The sequence below is a fragment of the Oncorhynchus kisutch genome, linkage group LG27 (assembly GCF_002021735.2).
Source record: "Oncorhynchus kisutch isolate 150728-3 linkage group LG27, Okis_V2, whole genome shotgun sequence".
Classification (NCBI taxonomy): domain Eukaryota; kingdom Metazoa; phylum Chordata; class Actinopteri; order Salmoniformes; family Salmonidae; genus Oncorhynchus; species Oncorhynchus kisutch.
This window is the reverse complement of record NC_034200.2, coordinates 32,553,298-32,571,489: the sequence shown is the minus strand read 5'-3', so window position 1 is coordinate 32,571,489 and position 18,192 is coordinate 32,553,298. Positions and strand designations below refer to the sequence as shown.

The window sequence follows — 18,192 nt, the reverse complement described above, 5'->3', positions numbered from 1 at the left end:
ATGGAATGGAGTCAAACATGTGGTTTCCATATGTTCAATGTGTTTGATACCGTTTTATGGATTCCATTCCAGTCATTACAATGAGACCATCCTCCTATTGCTCCTCTCACCAGTCCTCTCTGATGCACAGCTACATCCTTTTTAAACACTGTTATTGGACTTTCAGGAATGCCGTGCCTAGCATAAGTTATTGGACTTTCAGGAATGCCGTGCCTAGCATAAGTTATTGGACTTTCAGGAATGCCGTGCCTAGCATAAGTAGTGAGCAGTGGAGGCTGCTGAGGAGAGGACGGCTCATAATAATGGCTGGAAATTAGCGAATGCCCTCTGTATGTTTGATGTATTTGATACCATTCCACCTACTCCGCTCCAGTCATTACCACTAGCCTGTCCTCCCCAATTAAGGCGCCACGAACCCAAATGCCTCATTCCGAGATCACATACTGCAGGGCTGGGCTACTGTCCACTGGAATGGGTTGCTGCTGCCCTCTGCTGGTGTTTTGGTAAATGTCAGCCAGGACAATGACCCTTTGTTTCTTATTTCTATTTCTGGTGTGTTTTAATACTACCTGTTATTCTACCTTTTTATTTTTAGTGCTACATTGATATTGATTACTGCATTGTTGGGTTTGGCGCTCGCAAGAAAGGCATTTCACTGTACCTGTGCACTTGTTTTGGCCGGTGTAGGCCGTCATTGTAAATAAGAATGTGTTCTAACTGACTTGCCTAGTTAAATAAAGGTTACATTTGACATAAAAACTTGAAACTCTGTGATGGTTTATCTGTGATGGTTTATTTATTACTAATATTATATACTTATTTATTACTAATATTGTAGCCTCTGCCCAGTCATTCACCTGAAGCCGAGGCTAGCGATTTGAGATTCATTTTATTTTTTTTGTTAATATTCATACAATTTGTCCTCCAATCCACTAGGTGGCGTGCATTACAGTTTCTATTCACAAGAACACATATCCTGTCTTCAACGTCAGCATATTTGACCAGCTCTCTGGAAAAGGCTGTCAACTGAGAAGTTGGAAAAACTGCAAAAATGGTAAATATACTGTCGTCATATACTGTCAACATTAAACATGTTATGCTATTACTTGTCTTGTGCATTTCTATGTTTGGTGTTTGTTTCTTTTGAAATGGATGACGTTGGATTTGTGATATAAACTTTCACCGGTCAGCTGAATGCTAGGTTCCAGCGTGGTGATATGGCGCTCAAAGGCCTTACTTTGACATTTCCTAGTAATAAATAATGTCATGCCAATTGCATAACGTGTTTGTTGTTAATATATCGGCCTGCTTATCTTCCATGCGAATGAAACTGGTCATTGTGTGAAGAAGTCGTCAGTCGATACTCTTGCTTGAAAGTCCTAACGTTACCCAGCAAGTTAAGTTTGCAAATTGGCGACCAGTCTGAAGAAAAGTGTTTCAACAGCTAGCTGGTCCATGGAGAACGTACACTGCAGTAATATGTATTGCACGTTAGGTGAGTGACACCCATGTCACCAGAAATATGCAATGGCAGCTGTCTCACCTCTCCTCTCCACAGGGCTTCGTGAAAGTAGTGAAAAGTAAGGCGTACTTCAAGAGATACCAGGTGAAATTCAGGAGAAGGCGAGGTGAATAATCATACCATTTTGTTTATGTAATGCACATTTACGAACCACGGACTCAATAGACTTTAAAACAGTGTTTAATTGGCATATTTTAATGGTGAATACTAACCAGTCAACTTGTGCGTTAAATTCGCTGCTTCTTAATGATGATTCCAAGATCTCTGAGCAATATGTAGTTGGTCCTTCATTTGCGACGGCTGATGTTTTTTTGTTCTTTCAAGACGGGGCTGAGAGAAGCAAGTTAGTCTTGTAATTGTCAATGTCCTCTTGGCTAATGCTGGCATACTAACCAGTTGTGTGTTTGGTGTGATTTGTCTTTGACAGAGGGTAAGACTGACTACTTTGCCCGTAAGCGCCTGGTCATCCAAGACAAGAACAAGTACAACACACCCAAATACAGGATGATTGTGAGGTTCTCCAACAGAGATATCTGTTGCCAGGTGATTGCTGGTGGGCTGTTGCGTGCAGACTTGGTGGGATTTCAACAACTATTTAGATTTGTAAAAAAAAAACATCCTGGCCCTCACCACTTTTGTCAATTGCTTCAGATTGCCTACGCCAAGATCGAGGGAGACCAGATTGTCGCTGCTGCCTATTCCCATGAGCTGCTCAAATATGGTATCACCGTGGGACTGACAAATTACGCTGCAGCCTACTGCACAGGCCTTCTGCTGGCCCGCAGGGTAAGGGTAGCACACACACACACACCCTATGACATGCTTACACATGTCCTTGTACAATCCCATAGAGATGGCCACATATGCGCAAGCGTGCACACTCGTGCTAAGATTTTCTACTTTTTCTCAGTTCATTTTTCTGTTTTCATGAGGTAGATTGTTGACATCACTGATTCAACAGGCATGACTTCCCCTTGAGTGAAGTTGTATGTCAGGGTGTTGATGGCACCTGTGTAGCCAGTCATCTGCAGCTCTGCACTGGCAAAGGATACTTTTTTTAAATGAAGGGAGAGGAATTGTTGCTGATGTTGGGTTTGGGGGCTTTTGACTAAACCCTTCCACCAGAGCCAGAACCAGTATCATTGTGCTGACAAAGCAAGACAGACCTGGGCTTTGTGGACTTTGTGTATAGATTTGATGCTAGCAAATGCTTATTTTTTTCCTAATACTCTGAACTCTTTGATTTTGTGGGGGTGTGTAAGCTGGTGTGGGGATATTCCTTAACTGAGTCTGATATCCAGCAGCACAGTTAATGCAATGAATTTTCAGTTATCTAGATTCTATTCATTAGACGATATGAATTGTCAACTGGGGTTGCTGCTAAATTTTTTACTATATTTCTCTAATGAAACATCTTTGTCTCCTCAGCTGCTGAACAAGTTCGGCCTGGATCAGGTGTATGAGGGCCAGGTGGAGGTGACTGGAGACGAGTTCAACGTGGAGAGTATAGACGGCCAGCCGGGGGCCTTCACGTGTTTCCTAGACGCCGGGCTCGCCAGGACGTCCACAGGAAACAAGGTGTTCGGAGCACTAAAGGGTGCTGTCGACGGTGGGCTCTCAATTCCTCACAGGTTAGTTTGAGATTTTGGCATTTAAGTTCTTTATCTACCCCACCAGTCAGATGAACTCGTGGATATCATTTGTCTTTTTGTCTGAGATATTAAAACTAGAATCCTTAATTTTTCTAGGCGCACTGGTGCTCCTAAATTAAAATTCCAAGTCAAAAAGCAAAATATTTAAGTGGGTGTGCACTTTAGAGGCGGCAGGTAGCCTAGTGGTTAGAGCATTGGGCCAGTTGGATCGATGTATGCATGGAGGAAGTTTTTAATTAGCGTTAGCGCAATGACGAAGTCTATGGGAACAGCTGTTCCTGAGACCACCAGTCATTGTGCTAACTAACACTGGTTAGCATTAGTCTGCAAAACTAACTCTTAACTTCCTTGATACTGGATGCAGAGATGTCAAAATGGTATCATGAGTTCGTTGGACTCTGGTGGGAGTAGATTAATGACTTCATGATCAAAATCACTAACTATCCCTTTAAGTGCAGCATAAAGCTGAATATGTATCCCCTTTTTTGCCCATCTAAGACTTGAAGTGTCCTATATGATCAACACAGAGGGGTAGAGGATGATAGTTCTCTCATAAACCTGTAGTGAAGGCTGAACACCTCACTGCGGATCCTGTCGGGAGATACAATGTGTCCATGTCTCTTCGCCGTGGATTTGTTTGTGTGATGAATGATCAAGACCAGACCATCGGCCCTGTAATAAGACATGGCCTGTGTCATTATACAATGTGATTCTGGAAAAACTTGTTTTATTTGACGATTCAAAGTCATTAAATCAACCCAAGTAATCCAGTGTTGTACCACATCACCATCCTCTTCTCCTCAGCACAAAACGATTCCCTGGCTACGACGTGGAGAGCAAAGAGTTCAACACAGAGATGCATCGCAAACACATAATGGGCATGAACGTGTCGGACTACATGAGCTACCTGATGGAGGAGGACGAAGACGCCTACAAGAAACAGTTCTCGCGCTTCATAAAGAACGGAGTCACGCCAGACACAGTAAGTCCGTTTGCACATCCCACTGAATTAGATATTAGAAGTGTAATGCTGCCAGACTGATGGTAGTTACTCCTGGTGTGTGAGGATATCAGTTGTTTTGGCAACTCCTTTCTCACACAGTTTGCTGTGTAAATTTGCTGCTTCTTGAGGATGATTCCAAGATCTCTGAGCAATATGTAGTTGGTCCTTCAATTGCGACAGCTGATGTTTTTTTGTTCTTTCAAGACGGGGCTGAGAGAAGCGAGATTAATTACCAGTGCCGAAAGGTTATTTGTCTGTGTTTTGTGACTCTCGTCCCGAAACCGCTACCCTAACTCTGTCTAAACAATGTGTCATTCTTTCAGGTAGAGGAGATGTACAAGAAAGCACACACCGCCATCAGAGAGAACCCAGTCCACGAAAAGAAACCCAAAAAAGATGTCAAAAAGAAGAGGTGGGTTTGTCACTGTTGCTGGATTTCTGCTTGGGAACACTTTGGAGTAGTGCTTCTTTATGATGATACAAAGTATGCTGAGCAAAATGTAGTTGGTCCTTCATTTGCAACGGCTGATGTCCATTGTCCTTTCAAGACGGGGCTGAGAGAAGCAACCTGTATACTGTATATTCACTTGTAGTATTAAAAAACATTTGAGCGGTCTGCCATTTGTTGTTTACTGTGCTGATGGTTAATGGGGGCATTGTTTTCTGTCGCAGGTGGAACCGCGCCAAACTCTCGCTGGCACAGAGAAAGGACCGCGTCGCCCAGAAAAAGGCCAGCTTTCTACGAGCACAGGAAGCAGAGGCAGCGGACGGTTAGAGGGACGGGGACCACTGCCTGTTCCAAAGACAACCACTGCACATCGGCTTAATAAATGTATTACAAATGACTTCACTTTGCTCTTTATGGAAATACTGCCAGTGTGTCGTGTGTTAGACATTTTGGGGAAATTCTGGTGTGATTGAATGATAGACCCAATGGAAAACTTTATTTTTTGACAAGTAATTGGGTATGACGAAACGTATTGGTTATTACATTTCCTCAGACTGTCACTGCATACTACAGTCAGGATAACCCACAACTCGGCTGACAAAGAAATGAAGATGAGACCACAGTGAGTGGTATGTGGTTTTATTGTGCAAAATCATGCTGGTTCAAACCTCAAGAAAACATACATCGTTCTCTCAAAATCAGCTGTGTGCTTCAGAAACCGGACAGGGCTTCCTGTTTAAAAGATAGTGACCTTCTCGTTTTAAAGTTGCGCTTGAAAGAATTTAGAAACAGGAAGTTGAATAAAGCGAGCAGTTCATGTACAGTACCTCCTTCATACGTGGTTGACTAATTCCAAGTTTTATAGTTCTCTTGTATTTGACACAAGTACTCATGAGACGCTACACGGTTAGTGGAAAACTACAAGTGAAAATGTACATGGTACACAAACCAAGAATAATGGCTCATAGGCCGATTCAGCAATGCCATTAAACAAGTGAGGGTGGAAATGTCCAGCGATGTGGACGACACCTGGGTACATTCCAACGTCTCCTGAGGTGTACACTCCGCTATTTCCCATAAATCTAAAAGCATTGGATTGGTTGAGGTACAGGGAGTTTCCACCATGTTTGTTATACCAGTCATTTTCTTTCAAATCAGAAGGGAACAAGTGCACACTGGAAAGGAGATAATTGGAACAATACCATAGACCTCTATAATACTGTTTCTTCGGATAGATTCCTTGGTCACGTTGAAGAAACCGAAATGTGTACTACTTCCAATGTGTAGTTCATAACTTACCACAAATGTTCCATCTTTTTTCCAAGAGGAAAACAAGACTACATGAGCCCTGTCGTAAACAGCAGCTCTACAGTTATTTTCCAGCATCCTGAACAGGAATTATAATTATTATTCTTCCAATGAGTCAGGAAAACATAAAACAATGTAGTACATCTTGAATGAACGATCCACCCATTTTGAATGTTCTAGTATTTCTTGCCTGCTTGAACAGCAATAGCTCAGACACATGAAATGACCCCTGGAATCGATAGAACATCACTCAGATGCACAAACACAATGTTCAAAATGGGTTAATCTTGCCTTTTAAGTATTTGAGGACTCGGTTGTGTTGTCCCCTCATCATGAGTCTTTAGTGTGGGATATCTGTCTCCACAGCAGGGCCTTGAGGTTGTTCAGAATCAGGGAGTGCTCCATGTCCATCTGTCCCGCCGAGCCTCTGAGGGCCATGCAGGCGTACAGCTGCCTCTCTAACTCCTCCCTCAGCTCTGACGGCGCCCCTCTCAGAAGGTAGTCCCTCAGCGCCCCGCATGCCTTGGCCAGGTTGGGCTGGGTCACCTCCTCCCTGCATCGTTTCTGGGCCATGTCACACGATGTCCGGCAGTCCGGCCCCAGCACACAGTCGTCGTCCTTCTCGCAGTGCAGCGCGCGCATGGTTCGCCGGAACGCGTCCTCAGAGACGATGGCCCTGGGGTCAGTGAGGCGGAGGTCGTGGCGGTCCGTGTAGCCGAAATGGTTGGCGCTCAGGTCGCACATGAGGAAGCTGCCGTAGTTGCCGTGGAAGATGTCCTCCACCAGCTCCAGGAGACCCATGGAGATCTTGGCTTTGCGGGGCCAAGAGGGTGTGAACCACTGGTCCATGCTGCGTTGGGCCTCACTGGGGACCCAGGCCTCAAGTGGCCAAGGGAGGCCGAGACCGTACAGGGGGCCGTAGGGGACCCTCTCGGTCACGTACAGGTCCCCACAGAAGCCCAGCAGCCGAGGGGTGTGGCCCCGGTCCTGGAGGAGCAGGCCCAGCAGCACCTCATCCAACTGGAGAAGAGCCCAGGCTGAACGGGCCTCAGGGAGGGAGACGTGCCCGTCCTTGTTGCCGTCGGCGACGGTGAGGATCTTGGTCACCAGGCTGGCCAGGTTGGCCTGCTCGCCCAGCTTTGACTTTAGACGGAAGGAGTTAGGGAAGCGGAGGTAGGAAGAAAAGAGAAAGAAGTTAAGGTGATGTTCTCATGCTCAATCTGGAGATTTTGGTAAAACTGATGGTGAAATAACAAAATGACTTTCAACAAAAGACAAATTATAGTTGTAATACTATGCTGTTGTTGCCATTGTGACACAGCATATACTAAAGTCACAGCAGCAGGAGTTCCAGAACCTTGAAGTGATTGAAGACCATCTCTCTGAACTTCTTCACAGACGTGCCGCGGGTGGGTTTGTCGAAGACTGCAGCCTCCCTCCGGGGCTCCGGCTCTTCTCCTAGCTCATGGTGCAGCACCTCCCCCACCCGGCAGCGGATCACCCCGTCCACGTCACCCCAACCACCTGTATAAACCTGAGGGCCCAGGCAAGGGGAACGAGAAGGACAACCACACCCAAGTTAGGAGAATTACATTATTATAGAATGACATTATTATACACCTACAGTCGATAAGAAGAACCGATGGTTCTGACTTATTCTTCTGGACTGACTGCGTGGGAAATACTATAGTGAACTTCTACTGAAGACACCACACCCTTCAATAAAACCATTGGCTACATACTGGAACTTGCTGAAGTGCCTTCTTGAGTCGACATTAGGGCTGTAGGTCCCGGTTGTAGTAGGTTGTCCCAAGGTTGGTTTTACAAAACCTGGATCTGTACTTAGAACAAACCAAGACTACTTGTACAGTACAGGGCTCTACAGTGCTACCAACAGCTTGTACATGGCTCAATAAAAAAAATACTTATTTAACTAGGCAAGTCAGTTAAGAACAAATTCTTATTTATAATGACGGCCTACCGGGGAACAGTGGGTTAACTGCCATGTTCACTCCGCCCTTTCTCACCTGGACAAAAGGAACACCTATGTGAGAATGCTGTTCATCGACTACAGGTCAGCATTCAACACCATAGTGCCCATGAAGCTCATCACTTAGCTAAGGACCCTGGGACTAAACACCTCCCTCTGCAACTGGATCCTGGACTTCCTGACGGGCCCCCAGGTGGTAAGAGTAGGCAACAACACGTCTGCAACGCTGATCCTTAACACTGGGGCCCCTCAGGGGTGTGTACTTAGTCCTATCCTGTATTCCCTGTTCACCCATGACTGCATGGCCAAGCACGACTCCAACACCATCATTAAGTTTTCTGACAACACAACAGACAGCCTATAGGGAGGAGGTCAGAGAACTGGCAGTGTGGTGCCCGGACAACAACTTCTCCCTTTACGTGAGCAAGACTAAGGAGCTGATCGTGGACTACAGGAAAAGGCAGGCTGAACAGGCCACCGTTAACATCAGCGGGGCTGTAGTGGAGCGGGTCGAGAGTTAAGTTCCTTGGTGTCCACATCACCAACGAACTATCATGGTCCAAACATACCAAGACAGGTGTGAAGAGAGCACAACAAAAACGTTTTCCCCTCAGGAGACTGAAAGGATTTGGCATGGGCTCTCAGATCCTCAAAAGGTTCTACAGCTGCACCATCGAGAGCATCCTGACCGGTTGCATCACTGCCTGGTATGGCAACTGCTCAGTATCCGACCGTAAGGCGCTATATAACCTCCACACTGACTCGGTACCGGTGCCCCCTGTATATAACCTCCACACTGACTCGGTACCGGTGCCCCCTGTATATAACCTCCACACTGACTCGGTACCGGTGCCCCCTGTATATAACCTCCACACTGACTCGGTACCGGTGCCCCCTGTATATAACCTCCACACCGACTCGGTACCGGTGCCCCCTGTATATAACCTCCACACCGACTCGGTACCGGTGCCCCCTGTATATAACCTCCACACCGACTCGGTACCGGTGCCCCCTGTATATAACCTCCACACCGACTCGGTACCGGTGCCCCCTGTATATAACCTCCACACTGACTCTGTACCGGTGCCCCCTGTATACAACCTCCACACTGACTCGGTACCGGTGCCCCCTGTATATAACCTCCACACTGACTCTGTACCGGTGCCCCCTGTATACAACCTCCACACTGACTCTGTACCGGTGCCCCCTGTATATAACCTCCACACTGACTCTGTACCGGTGCCCCCTGTATATAACCTCCACACTGACTCTGTACCGGTGCCCCCTGTATATAACCTCCACACTGACTCGGTACTTATTGTGTTCTTTTTTATTCTTACTTTTTATTTTAGTCTACTTGGTAAATATTTTCTCCTTCTTGAACTGCACTGTTGGTTAAGGGATTGTAAGTAAAGCATTTCACGGTAAAGTCTACACTTGTTGTATTCGGCGCATGTGGCAAATAAAGTTTGATTAGATTTACAGTAACCCCTGCAGGTCAAAGGTAGGGTCTGTTACCTCACCTGGTGGTTGGGGCTGGTAGAGAGACATCTTCCCAGGTAGAGGGTGTCCTTGTCACACAGACTGCTGCAGGCCGAGCCGTCAATAATGCCCCTCCTGTATTTGTCACACTGACAAGTGGAGGGTTGGTGTTAGTCTCTTCCTCTCCACTTATTTACTCAATACAACAATATGCTAGGTATTACAAAGTCAGTACCATAGCGCTTTAACCACTTGTGACAGATTTTAATCTTAGTGACCTCGCTGTTGTTTTATTTCTATGGTCAGAACCAACAACACTTCATGCAAGATGAAAGTTAACTGCCACAGACTGCCCCAAAGACCTTTCACTAACTTCTTTCTCTGTTTGACGCTCGCATGTTACATGAACACTGGGTGGCCGTGTTTAGCCAAGTACGAATGAAATCAGTCTCGTGGTAGCAGTTCTGGTAACAGCAAGGGTCCGAATGCCAAATAGCTTGTCTTTGAGCCTTTGTGTCTGTAAGCTTCATAAGTCTCAGTGCTCTAACCCTTAATGGTTGAATGAGATGGATGATGTCAAAACGGTGGAGTATAAAAATGGGTGATATTGTATGGGTGATGCTCTTTACAAGGGTCCCCCAACCGGCGGCCCGCAAGCCGAATTTGGCCCGCGTATGATTATTATTATATATATTTTTTTAAAACATTTTTGGACATAAAAGACCATAAAAACACCAGCAAATCAGGTGCAAGTTATTTACATTTTGGAAATCTGTTCCAAAGTATTCCCATAAAAGAGAAACGCGATCGTATACAAATGTAAGCAAGGTTTGAAATGCCTTTTCAGTTCAACATTATGGGCTTCTTGAGGTCAATTTGCTCTGGCCCCCTGACCATCCACTCAGGAAAACATAATCGTCTAGTTAATGATTCCTGCTCTGCACTACAGCATTGCTAGTACAACTACTAAAAATCTAATCACATTTGATTAGTTACATAACACATATTTAGCAGATGTTATTGCGTGTGTAGCGAAACGCTTGTGTTCCCAGCTCCAACAGTCCAGTAGTATCTAACAATTCACAACAATACACACAAATTTAAAAGTAAAAGAATGGATTAAGAAACCGACACATGTTCCAGTATCACAGTAGAACTGGGTCGTGACCTGGCTGGTCCAGCAGTTAGTATCGCAGATCGGCCACCCCCATATTATGTAGTCATTCCAATCTGTCCCATAGCCTGTTTGACACACCCCTCCTGTCATTCCTGTTTCCCCTAACGACTGTCTATCAATTCAAGCATAACAATATGAAAGTTGGTCATGAATATGATATGTCTGATGTGTCTGTACTCACTATGGAGTTCTTGCACTCATGTCCTCGGCACAGCTCGGTGTAGTTGGAATACTGGACGTAGATCACCCAGCCTCCCACGAACACTGTCAGCCAGGTGAGGAACAGGTATTTCACCCGCACAAAGGAGATACGAGCCTGTAGGGATCAAACAGAGAAAGTCGGTTGGTTGATTGCTTCATTCCCTTTAAATGCATGAGCATGCGTCAACGAGTTCTACCATGTAATGTTGTGAAATTATAGTGTGCCGAGCACCTACCCTACATAGTAAACATCACACCATGTGATATAACTATTTGTATATTAAGTTCAGTTCGTTGATGTTATTTGATTGTCAATGCATCAGAAACAATGGATTTTTCACTAATTTCATGATCTGGTTAAGGTGAGCTATTCTGTTATGATTTATAACAGTGATTCCCAACCAGGGGTACTAGGACTCCAGGGATACTTGGCCTATCCACAGAGGTACTTGGCCTATCCACAGAGGTACTTGGCCTATCCACAGGGGTACTTGGCCTTTCCACAGGGGTACTTGGCCTATCCACAGGGGTACTTGGCCTTTCCACAGGGGTACTTGGCCTATCCACAGAAGTACTTGGCCTATCCACAGAGGTACTTGACCTATCCACAGGGGTACTTGGCCTATCCACAGAGGTACTTGACCTATCCACAGGGGTACTTGGCCTATCCACAGAGGTACTTGACCTATCCACAGGGGTACTTGGCCTATCCACAGGGGCCCTTGGCCTATCCACAGGGGTACTTGGCCTATCAGGGGTACTTGACCTATCCACAGGGGTACTTGATCTATCAGGGGTACTTGGCCTATCAGGGGGTACTCCGGGCAGAGCACAATTCAGTTGGTGGAACAGTAACCGGAAAAGGTTGGGAACCACTGACTTTAAATATAACACACACAACTTACAGTACAAAACAATGGAGCGAGAACATAAAAAACATGCCTCATTTAGCCATGAGACGGAAAAATCAGGCCGGCCTGGTCAATGGCAGTATACTAATTAATACTTCCTAATCAACACTGTCATGTGACCAACAACTGACAGCCCAGCAGTTTTTTTATTACATTATTTAACTAGGCAAGTCAGTTAAGAACCAATTCTTATTTACAATGACAGCCTAGGAACAGTGGGTTAACTGCCTTGTTCAGGGGTAGAACGACAGATTTTCACCTTGTCAGCTCGGGGATTCGATCCAGCAACCTTTCGGTTACTGGTCCAACGCTCTAACCACTAGGCTACCTGCCGTATTGTAGTTTCCACAGTGATGGTGGGGTCACACACATTCAAGCTATTGATCTCATAACCACAGTGGCCCAACAATGTCCCTTTGAGACTAAACAACAGAGTTCGGGGGTTAAGCGTTGGATTGGTCCTAATGTAATAGAAGACTCGAGACATAGTTGTAAACCAATTGAGTTATGACTTCAGCTGTGGCATGTATGCAGACATAGGCTACGTTCAAATGTCCATACTAGCATACTAATGTTGCATACCCAATCAGGGATTGACGTTAAGTGCTGCCCCATTGCCATGACAATACATTGCTTCACACTAAGTGGTATGCTAGTGTGTGGATTTTGTAATCAGAGCATGTCTGAAAGGCAATTGCGACCAATAAGATCCTTATGAGGCGACAGGGACTAATCGCCTCATAAGCTTGAACAGTGACAGAGTTATGGCTTAAAGGTGTGTGAGAGAGAGAGAGAGAGAGAGAGAGAGAGAGTGAGAGTCCTGAGTTGTGTTCACCAGACACGAAATGGAAGAAAGCGGTCGGACCTCTGAAATGGTGGGAAATGGAACTTGTATGAGAAACGCTCGTTTGCATTTTGTTTTGCCACTTTATGCCCCAATGAACCCGACCCACATCTTTCAGTGTTGTCCTCACAGAAAGGTGGTAACAGATAGGGATCAGATATTCCCCTCCCAAAAGCCTCACTAGCGGAAGGCACCAGAGGAGCACACGCTGCTACACTATCTGATCTGACCCCTGTAGTGTGTCTGTGTGTGTGTGTGTGTGGGCTAACACACACTTTAAAGATACAGGGCTCTTGCAGTCACTTAGGTATGAGGCTCCATGATGAGTCTGTGTTTGAAGACTCGAGACATCGGCCTAGTTGTAAAATCAATTGAGTTACAACCAATAGGCTAAAGCAGTGCTTGAATTGGACTGAAATAGGTGCAGGTACTGTTTCTATTCATGTGAAGTAACTCCTCAATACTTTTGTGGTAATAATCTATAGGAGGTGCAGGAACTCCTCAATACTTTTGTGGTAATAATCTATAGGAGGTGCAGGAACTCCTCAATATATTTGTGGTAATAATCTATAGGAGGTGCAGGAACTCCTTAATACTTTTGTGGTAATAATCTATAGGAGGTGCAGGAACTCCTTAATACTTTTGTGGTAATAATCTATAGGAGGTGCAGGAACTCCTCAATACTTTTGTGGTAATAATCTATAGGAGGTGCAGGAACTCCTCAATATATTTGTGGTAATAATCTATAGGAGGTGCAGGAACTCCTTAATACTTTTGTGGTAATAATCTATAGGAGGTACAGGAACTCCTCAATACTTTTGTGGTAATAATCTATAGGAGGTACAGGAACTCCTTAATACTTTTGTGGTAATAATCTATAGGAGATGCAGGAACTCCTTAATACTTTTGTGGTAATAATCTATAGGAGGTGCAGGAACTCCTTAATACTTTTGTGGTAATAATCTATAGGAGATGCAGGAACTCAAACAGAAGAACATTTGAGGTGCCAGTACTCAGCTCCGGTGATCTCCTGCCCAAGTCAAGCCCTGGGCTAAAGGCTATGTCACAGGTCACATATCATCTGACAAGATAACTTTTTAAAACTTTATTTAACCTTTAACTAGGCAATTCTTATTTACAATGACGGCCTACCAAATAGCAAAAGGCCTCCTGCGGGGACGGAGGCTGGGATTAAAAATATATAAATAAATGTAATACAAATATAGGACAAAACACATCATGACAAGAGAGACACCACACTACTACATAAAGAGAGACCTAAGACAATTACATAGCATGGCAGCAACACATGACAACACAGCATGGTAGCAACACAACATGGTAGCAGCACAAAACAGGGTACACACATTATTGGGCACAGACAATAGCACAAAGTGCAAGAAGGTAGAGACAACAATACATCACGCAAAGAAGCCACAACTGTCAGTAAGAATGTCCATAATTGAGTCTTTGAATGAAGAGATTGAGATCAAACTGTCCAGTTTGAGTGTTTGTTGCAGCTCATTCCAGTCGCTAGATGCAGCGAACTGAAAAGGAGCGACCCAGGGATCTGTGTGCTTTGGGGACCTTTAACAAAATGTGACTGGCAGAACATGTGTTGTATGTGGAGGACGAGGGCTGCAGTAGATATCTCAGATAGGGGTGAGTGAGGCAAAGAGAGTTTTAGAACTGCTTGTAGGCAGACAGAGGATGTCTGAAAAGTAATTGTGTGAGTGTCAGAGAGTAACTACCTCTACCTGTGCTTGTGTTTTGATGAGGAGCTGTGTGTGGGTGTGTGTGTTGATCGATGTGTTTGGTTTGCATGCAGTAATAATACTCCAGTCTCACAAGTTGAAACAGGTGAGATCAAAATTGCACATCTACTAGCTTCCGTCTGATAAGTAAAACAGTTGCAGTCAATGAGGTGCCAAAATGCTAATTGTGTTCGTGTTATGCAACAATAATGGATATAATAATAGGTTTAAAAGACTTCACGCCGTTGGTTTGCACTTTGACTCATAGACAGTTAGCGGCTGTCATGTGTGAGTAACATTTATCCTACAGCCCATTGCTCTTTGCTTCTAAGAGTCTACAGTATGCCATTTTCACGTTCCCTGACACTATTATGCAATAAAGGCTGTCATGATACCCTGCACCCCCCTACTCCAGGCCAGGGCTAGCTCTACAGTAAAAGCATCACTGCATAAGCCAGGCCTGCCACTTAAGTCACCACGGGTCACATCCACTAACGCATGTTTCATAATGCAGTGTCAGTAAAAATAGTAAAATCACCTTTTATTGTTTCAAACACCTCCTTTGCCGAGGGTTAGTCTGCACATAGCACAGACTGTCTTTACACTGAAGGAAATAATAGCACTTGCTATTGGCCTTGCTCACTCCCACACTGCTCCTTGCTATCTATTTCTCTGTTGCTCTCTCTCATAACTGCTTCTTAAGGGCAACTCTTAACTACTGAGTAAACACAGTATTTCCTTGCTGTGTTAGTGTGTTGTCAATAAACTTTTTTATAACCTTGCGTTGCTCAAAATAACTAGCCAGATGCTAGCAAGTGGGGTTAACCTCAGGAAAACATGGGAGGGAAAATAACTAGCCAGATGCTAGCAAGTGGGGTTAACCTCAGGAAAACATGGGAGGGGGGGGGGGGGGGGGGGCTCAGGAATTCACACAGGGTGAAACATAATTTGATGTGGCTGAGAACATAGGTTGTTAGATGTCATAAAGACCCTATGCCAGACAGTATTTCACTTCACAATCAAATAGTACTGTGCCTATGGCAGCCCAACCTTTTGCATTGTGAAGAACTTACATGGCCTGCCAACAAATAGCGTTGTTGCTATGACAGCCTGGCAACACAGAAAAGGGGTTTGGTGCCAGATAGGTGGTGGACTGAGTACTCTGTAAACCTCTCAACCCACTTGTATTAATAAGTAGTCAAGGATCCTTTTATATCTAAACTAGCAAAAACAACAGCTATACTCCAATCTCTCTGGCTATACTACATTTAAAGTGTCTGCAATCCTATGAATGTACAGACAAAAGGAAACTGCTCAACTAAAGTGCCTCTATGGGAAGAAATATATATAAATAAATGGATTTGCTGAGCCACGTTTACATTTCCGGTGTCTGGTCCGGTCAAGTCTGTTTGGATTTATGGTCACATCATTAATCATTGTAGCAGGCGTATTCTGTTGACCGCCCTGCCAAGAGGCCACATTCTACAGAGAGTAGTAATCTTGTTCTAACACGGGTCTGTTCAGGAGGATGTAGTGTTACAGAACATTCAGATAGAAATGTGTTTTGTAGAACAGATATGATTGTCTGTCAGATTGAACAGGGAATCGTGTGTGCTCTATTCATTCTGGTTATATCTGCAATGTTCAGAACATTTCCCCTCTCTGAATACACCACATGCTGTGTTTCAGCAGATGGTGGAACAACTGTTAAGTACAGCTAAACATGGAAATATAATATTATCATGTGCTATTGAATGCCCTCAACACACCCCTACAGCCAGTAGTCAGAAATGTATTCAGGAGCTTGAAAAAGTTACATATTAGCTAAGTCTCCATGATATATGTAACAAAAGCAAAGCAAGCCTATCAGACATTGAGAGCAATGTCAACATTACCACAGTGATGGCTTGGGAACCATCGTGATAGGGCAGTGATGCGAAGCCTGAGTACACAAGCAACTCTATCACATCCAAGTGAGATAAACTTTTATACTATCCAACCCAAAACAAACTAACAGATAGACAGAAACACATATACACACACTGGGTGGCCCCTCTCTCCCTCTTCCCACTAAGCGTTTTAATGGTGTAGTGGAATTGCAGTCCCCGAGTGCCCAAAACCCTTAGTTCAGCCATATTATCCAGCACAGCGGATTATTCTTGCTGTCGCACTGGATACACGTATCTCAAATATGCCGCTGGTGGCCTCAGGCAGGGACAAAGGTGACCCACATCCACCCCTTACTGTTGGACGTGACCTGTTATTACGCCATCACCAATTTGTAATGAAATATAAAACAATATTATGAAAATAGGATCGCAGGACTACATTGGGCCAATGAATTAGCCTACATTCAATAAGAGTGTATAAAGCTATAGTGTAGCCTATAGCCATAGTCTAAAACATCATATTACAGTCTGGCATAATTTATTTCTGCCAGTTCTTTGGGGTAGCCCATTTTTCCAAACCAAATTGACGCACTTCATGGCAGCATGCAAAGAATATGCATTACAACAAAACAGTATTTTCCATCTCTAAATGTCTAGCTCGTGGCTCTAAATGTCTAGCTCGTGGCTGTCCTCGCATACATGGCCATACATAGGCTACTACAAAACCAACATTTGAGTCCCTTCAGAATTTTAAGACGGTGCACTGTGTCCCGCGTGCGTAATATTGCTCGACAAATTGTAGACTGAGCCCAGTCAATATAAAATTGTAAAACGGTTTAGAACTGTTACCTGGAAATAGAACGATTTATTTATCCAGGCACGTGGAAACAGACGCCTCGCCATCACAAAAATAGATCATCTCCATACGCGGAGCTGCGAAAGAGAATCCAGATAAATGGAGAATGCATTTCAGTGCATTCCTATGCGTTCGAGGCAGATTCTATTAACACTGAATATATCCGTTGCAGTTATTCTTAGTTACCCTTTCGTGTAGTTACAGCCAAAGCCTGTCTCTGAACGCATCGCTGCTGTCTTGTCCGTGCAGCTGCTGATCACCACCTCACAAGAAAGACCACAGAAAATAAAGGCCCTGGGACGATTTTTTGGGCGACGCAAAAGCGTTGATCTCCTCCGTGCAAGCAATGCATAACCATCACATTTCCTATGAAATTTTCCCTATGAAATCATTTGAATTTCTATGAAATCATTATATATTTATAAATTATAACTCCTCTCTCGCATTAATTCGGAATTTCATGAATGCTTGGATTTGCCATCACATGTAACTGTTACAGCAGCTCGCAGTCATATAAAGCAACAAGGTTTCAGCCTTTCATTGTTACACAATGTAACAAAACACAACGTTACAGGACTACTTATAGTAACAGAGGTGAATATGGTGCATGGTTCACTATAGCGCCGACAAGTGGACGGTTGATTAATTCATATATTTGATTGGAATTAAAATAATATTACAAATATGAATAACTATAGGCTAGTCTACTACAGCTATACTTCAAAAGTATCCCAGAATAGTAGGTTGCCATGTCCACTATGCACACTAGAATTTAGTTGTGTGCTCACAAGCTGGATATGCAGTCTAGGTGGGACTAAACAATAAGTGTAGATCATAATACTTGGACAAGTTCTGACAGTAAAACATATATATTGTTAAGTGGGTCGTGGGTGGAAAAGTGCCCTGTCTTCATTTTCAAATGTATCTAGTGGGTCAAAGATGATTGATATAGTGCCAAGATACATGTCTCTGCCTTTACAATGGGAGTCATTGTCCACAAAGCGGCAGTGCTGGCTGTCTCGCTCCCGCCTTATCCTTTCTTTTGATTGGTGGATACATCTCATCCCCTGTAATGGATACATCTCATTATTGTTGTCCTTTTTTAAATATTCGATGGGGGTTGTTGACATCAACTGCCTGTATTCAGTGGAGAGT

General features: G+C 44.2%; 2 protein-coding genes and 1 non-coding gene across 4 annotated transcripts; 2 read left to right on the top strand and 1 right to left on the bottom strand.

Annotated features, from left to right (window-relative positions):
- Positions 1 to 929: 929 nt before the first annotated feature.
- LOC109871763 (60S ribosomal protein L5-like) lies at positions 930 to 5,451 on the top strand. 2 transcript variants are annotated; one of them, XM_020462754.2, is made up of 8 exons: positions 930 to 1,054; positions 1,559 to 1,628; positions 1,950 to 2,065; positions 2,174 to 2,308; positions 2,951 to 3,153; positions 3,979 to 4,156; positions 4,501 to 4,589; positions 4,850 to 5,451. In XM_020462754.2, the coding sequence occupies exons 1-8, from the start codon at positions 1,052 to 1,054 to the stop codon at positions 4,950 to 4,952; spliced, it is 897 nt and encodes a 298-aa protein (XP_020318343.1). In that variant the 5' UTR covers positions 930 to 1,051; the 3' UTR covers positions 4,953 to 5,451. The 2 variants fall into 2 exon arrangements, with proteins under 2 accessions (XP_020318343.1, XP_031662746.1); XM_031806886.1 differs by having other exon boundaries at positions 943 to 1,054; positions 1,950 to 2,308; positions 4,850 to 5,022.
- Positions 3,660 to 3,783, top strand: LOC116357855 (small nucleolar RNA SNORA26). Its single transcript, XR_004205897.1, has one exon. It is a non-coding gene; the product is annotated as a small nucleolar RNA SNORA26 (small nucleolar RNA).
- Positions 5,249 to 17,591, bottom strand: LOC109871762 (divergent protein kinase domain 1A). Its single transcript, XM_020462753.2, has 6 exons — positions 17,224 to 17,591; positions 17,031 to 17,114; positions 10,764 to 10,898; positions 9,447 to 9,554; positions 7,291 to 7,467; positions 5,249 to 7,076 (listed from the first exon to the last, which is right to left on the bottom strand). Exons 2-6 carry the CDS (start codon positions 17,082 to 17,084, stop codon positions 6,264 to 6,266), a joined length of 1,287 nt encoding a protein of 428 aa, XP_020318342.1. The 5' UTR covers positions 17,085 to 17,114; positions 17,224 to 17,591; the 3' UTR covers positions 5,249 to 6,263.
- Between the last annotated feature and the right edge of the window lie 601 nt (positions 17,592 to 18,192).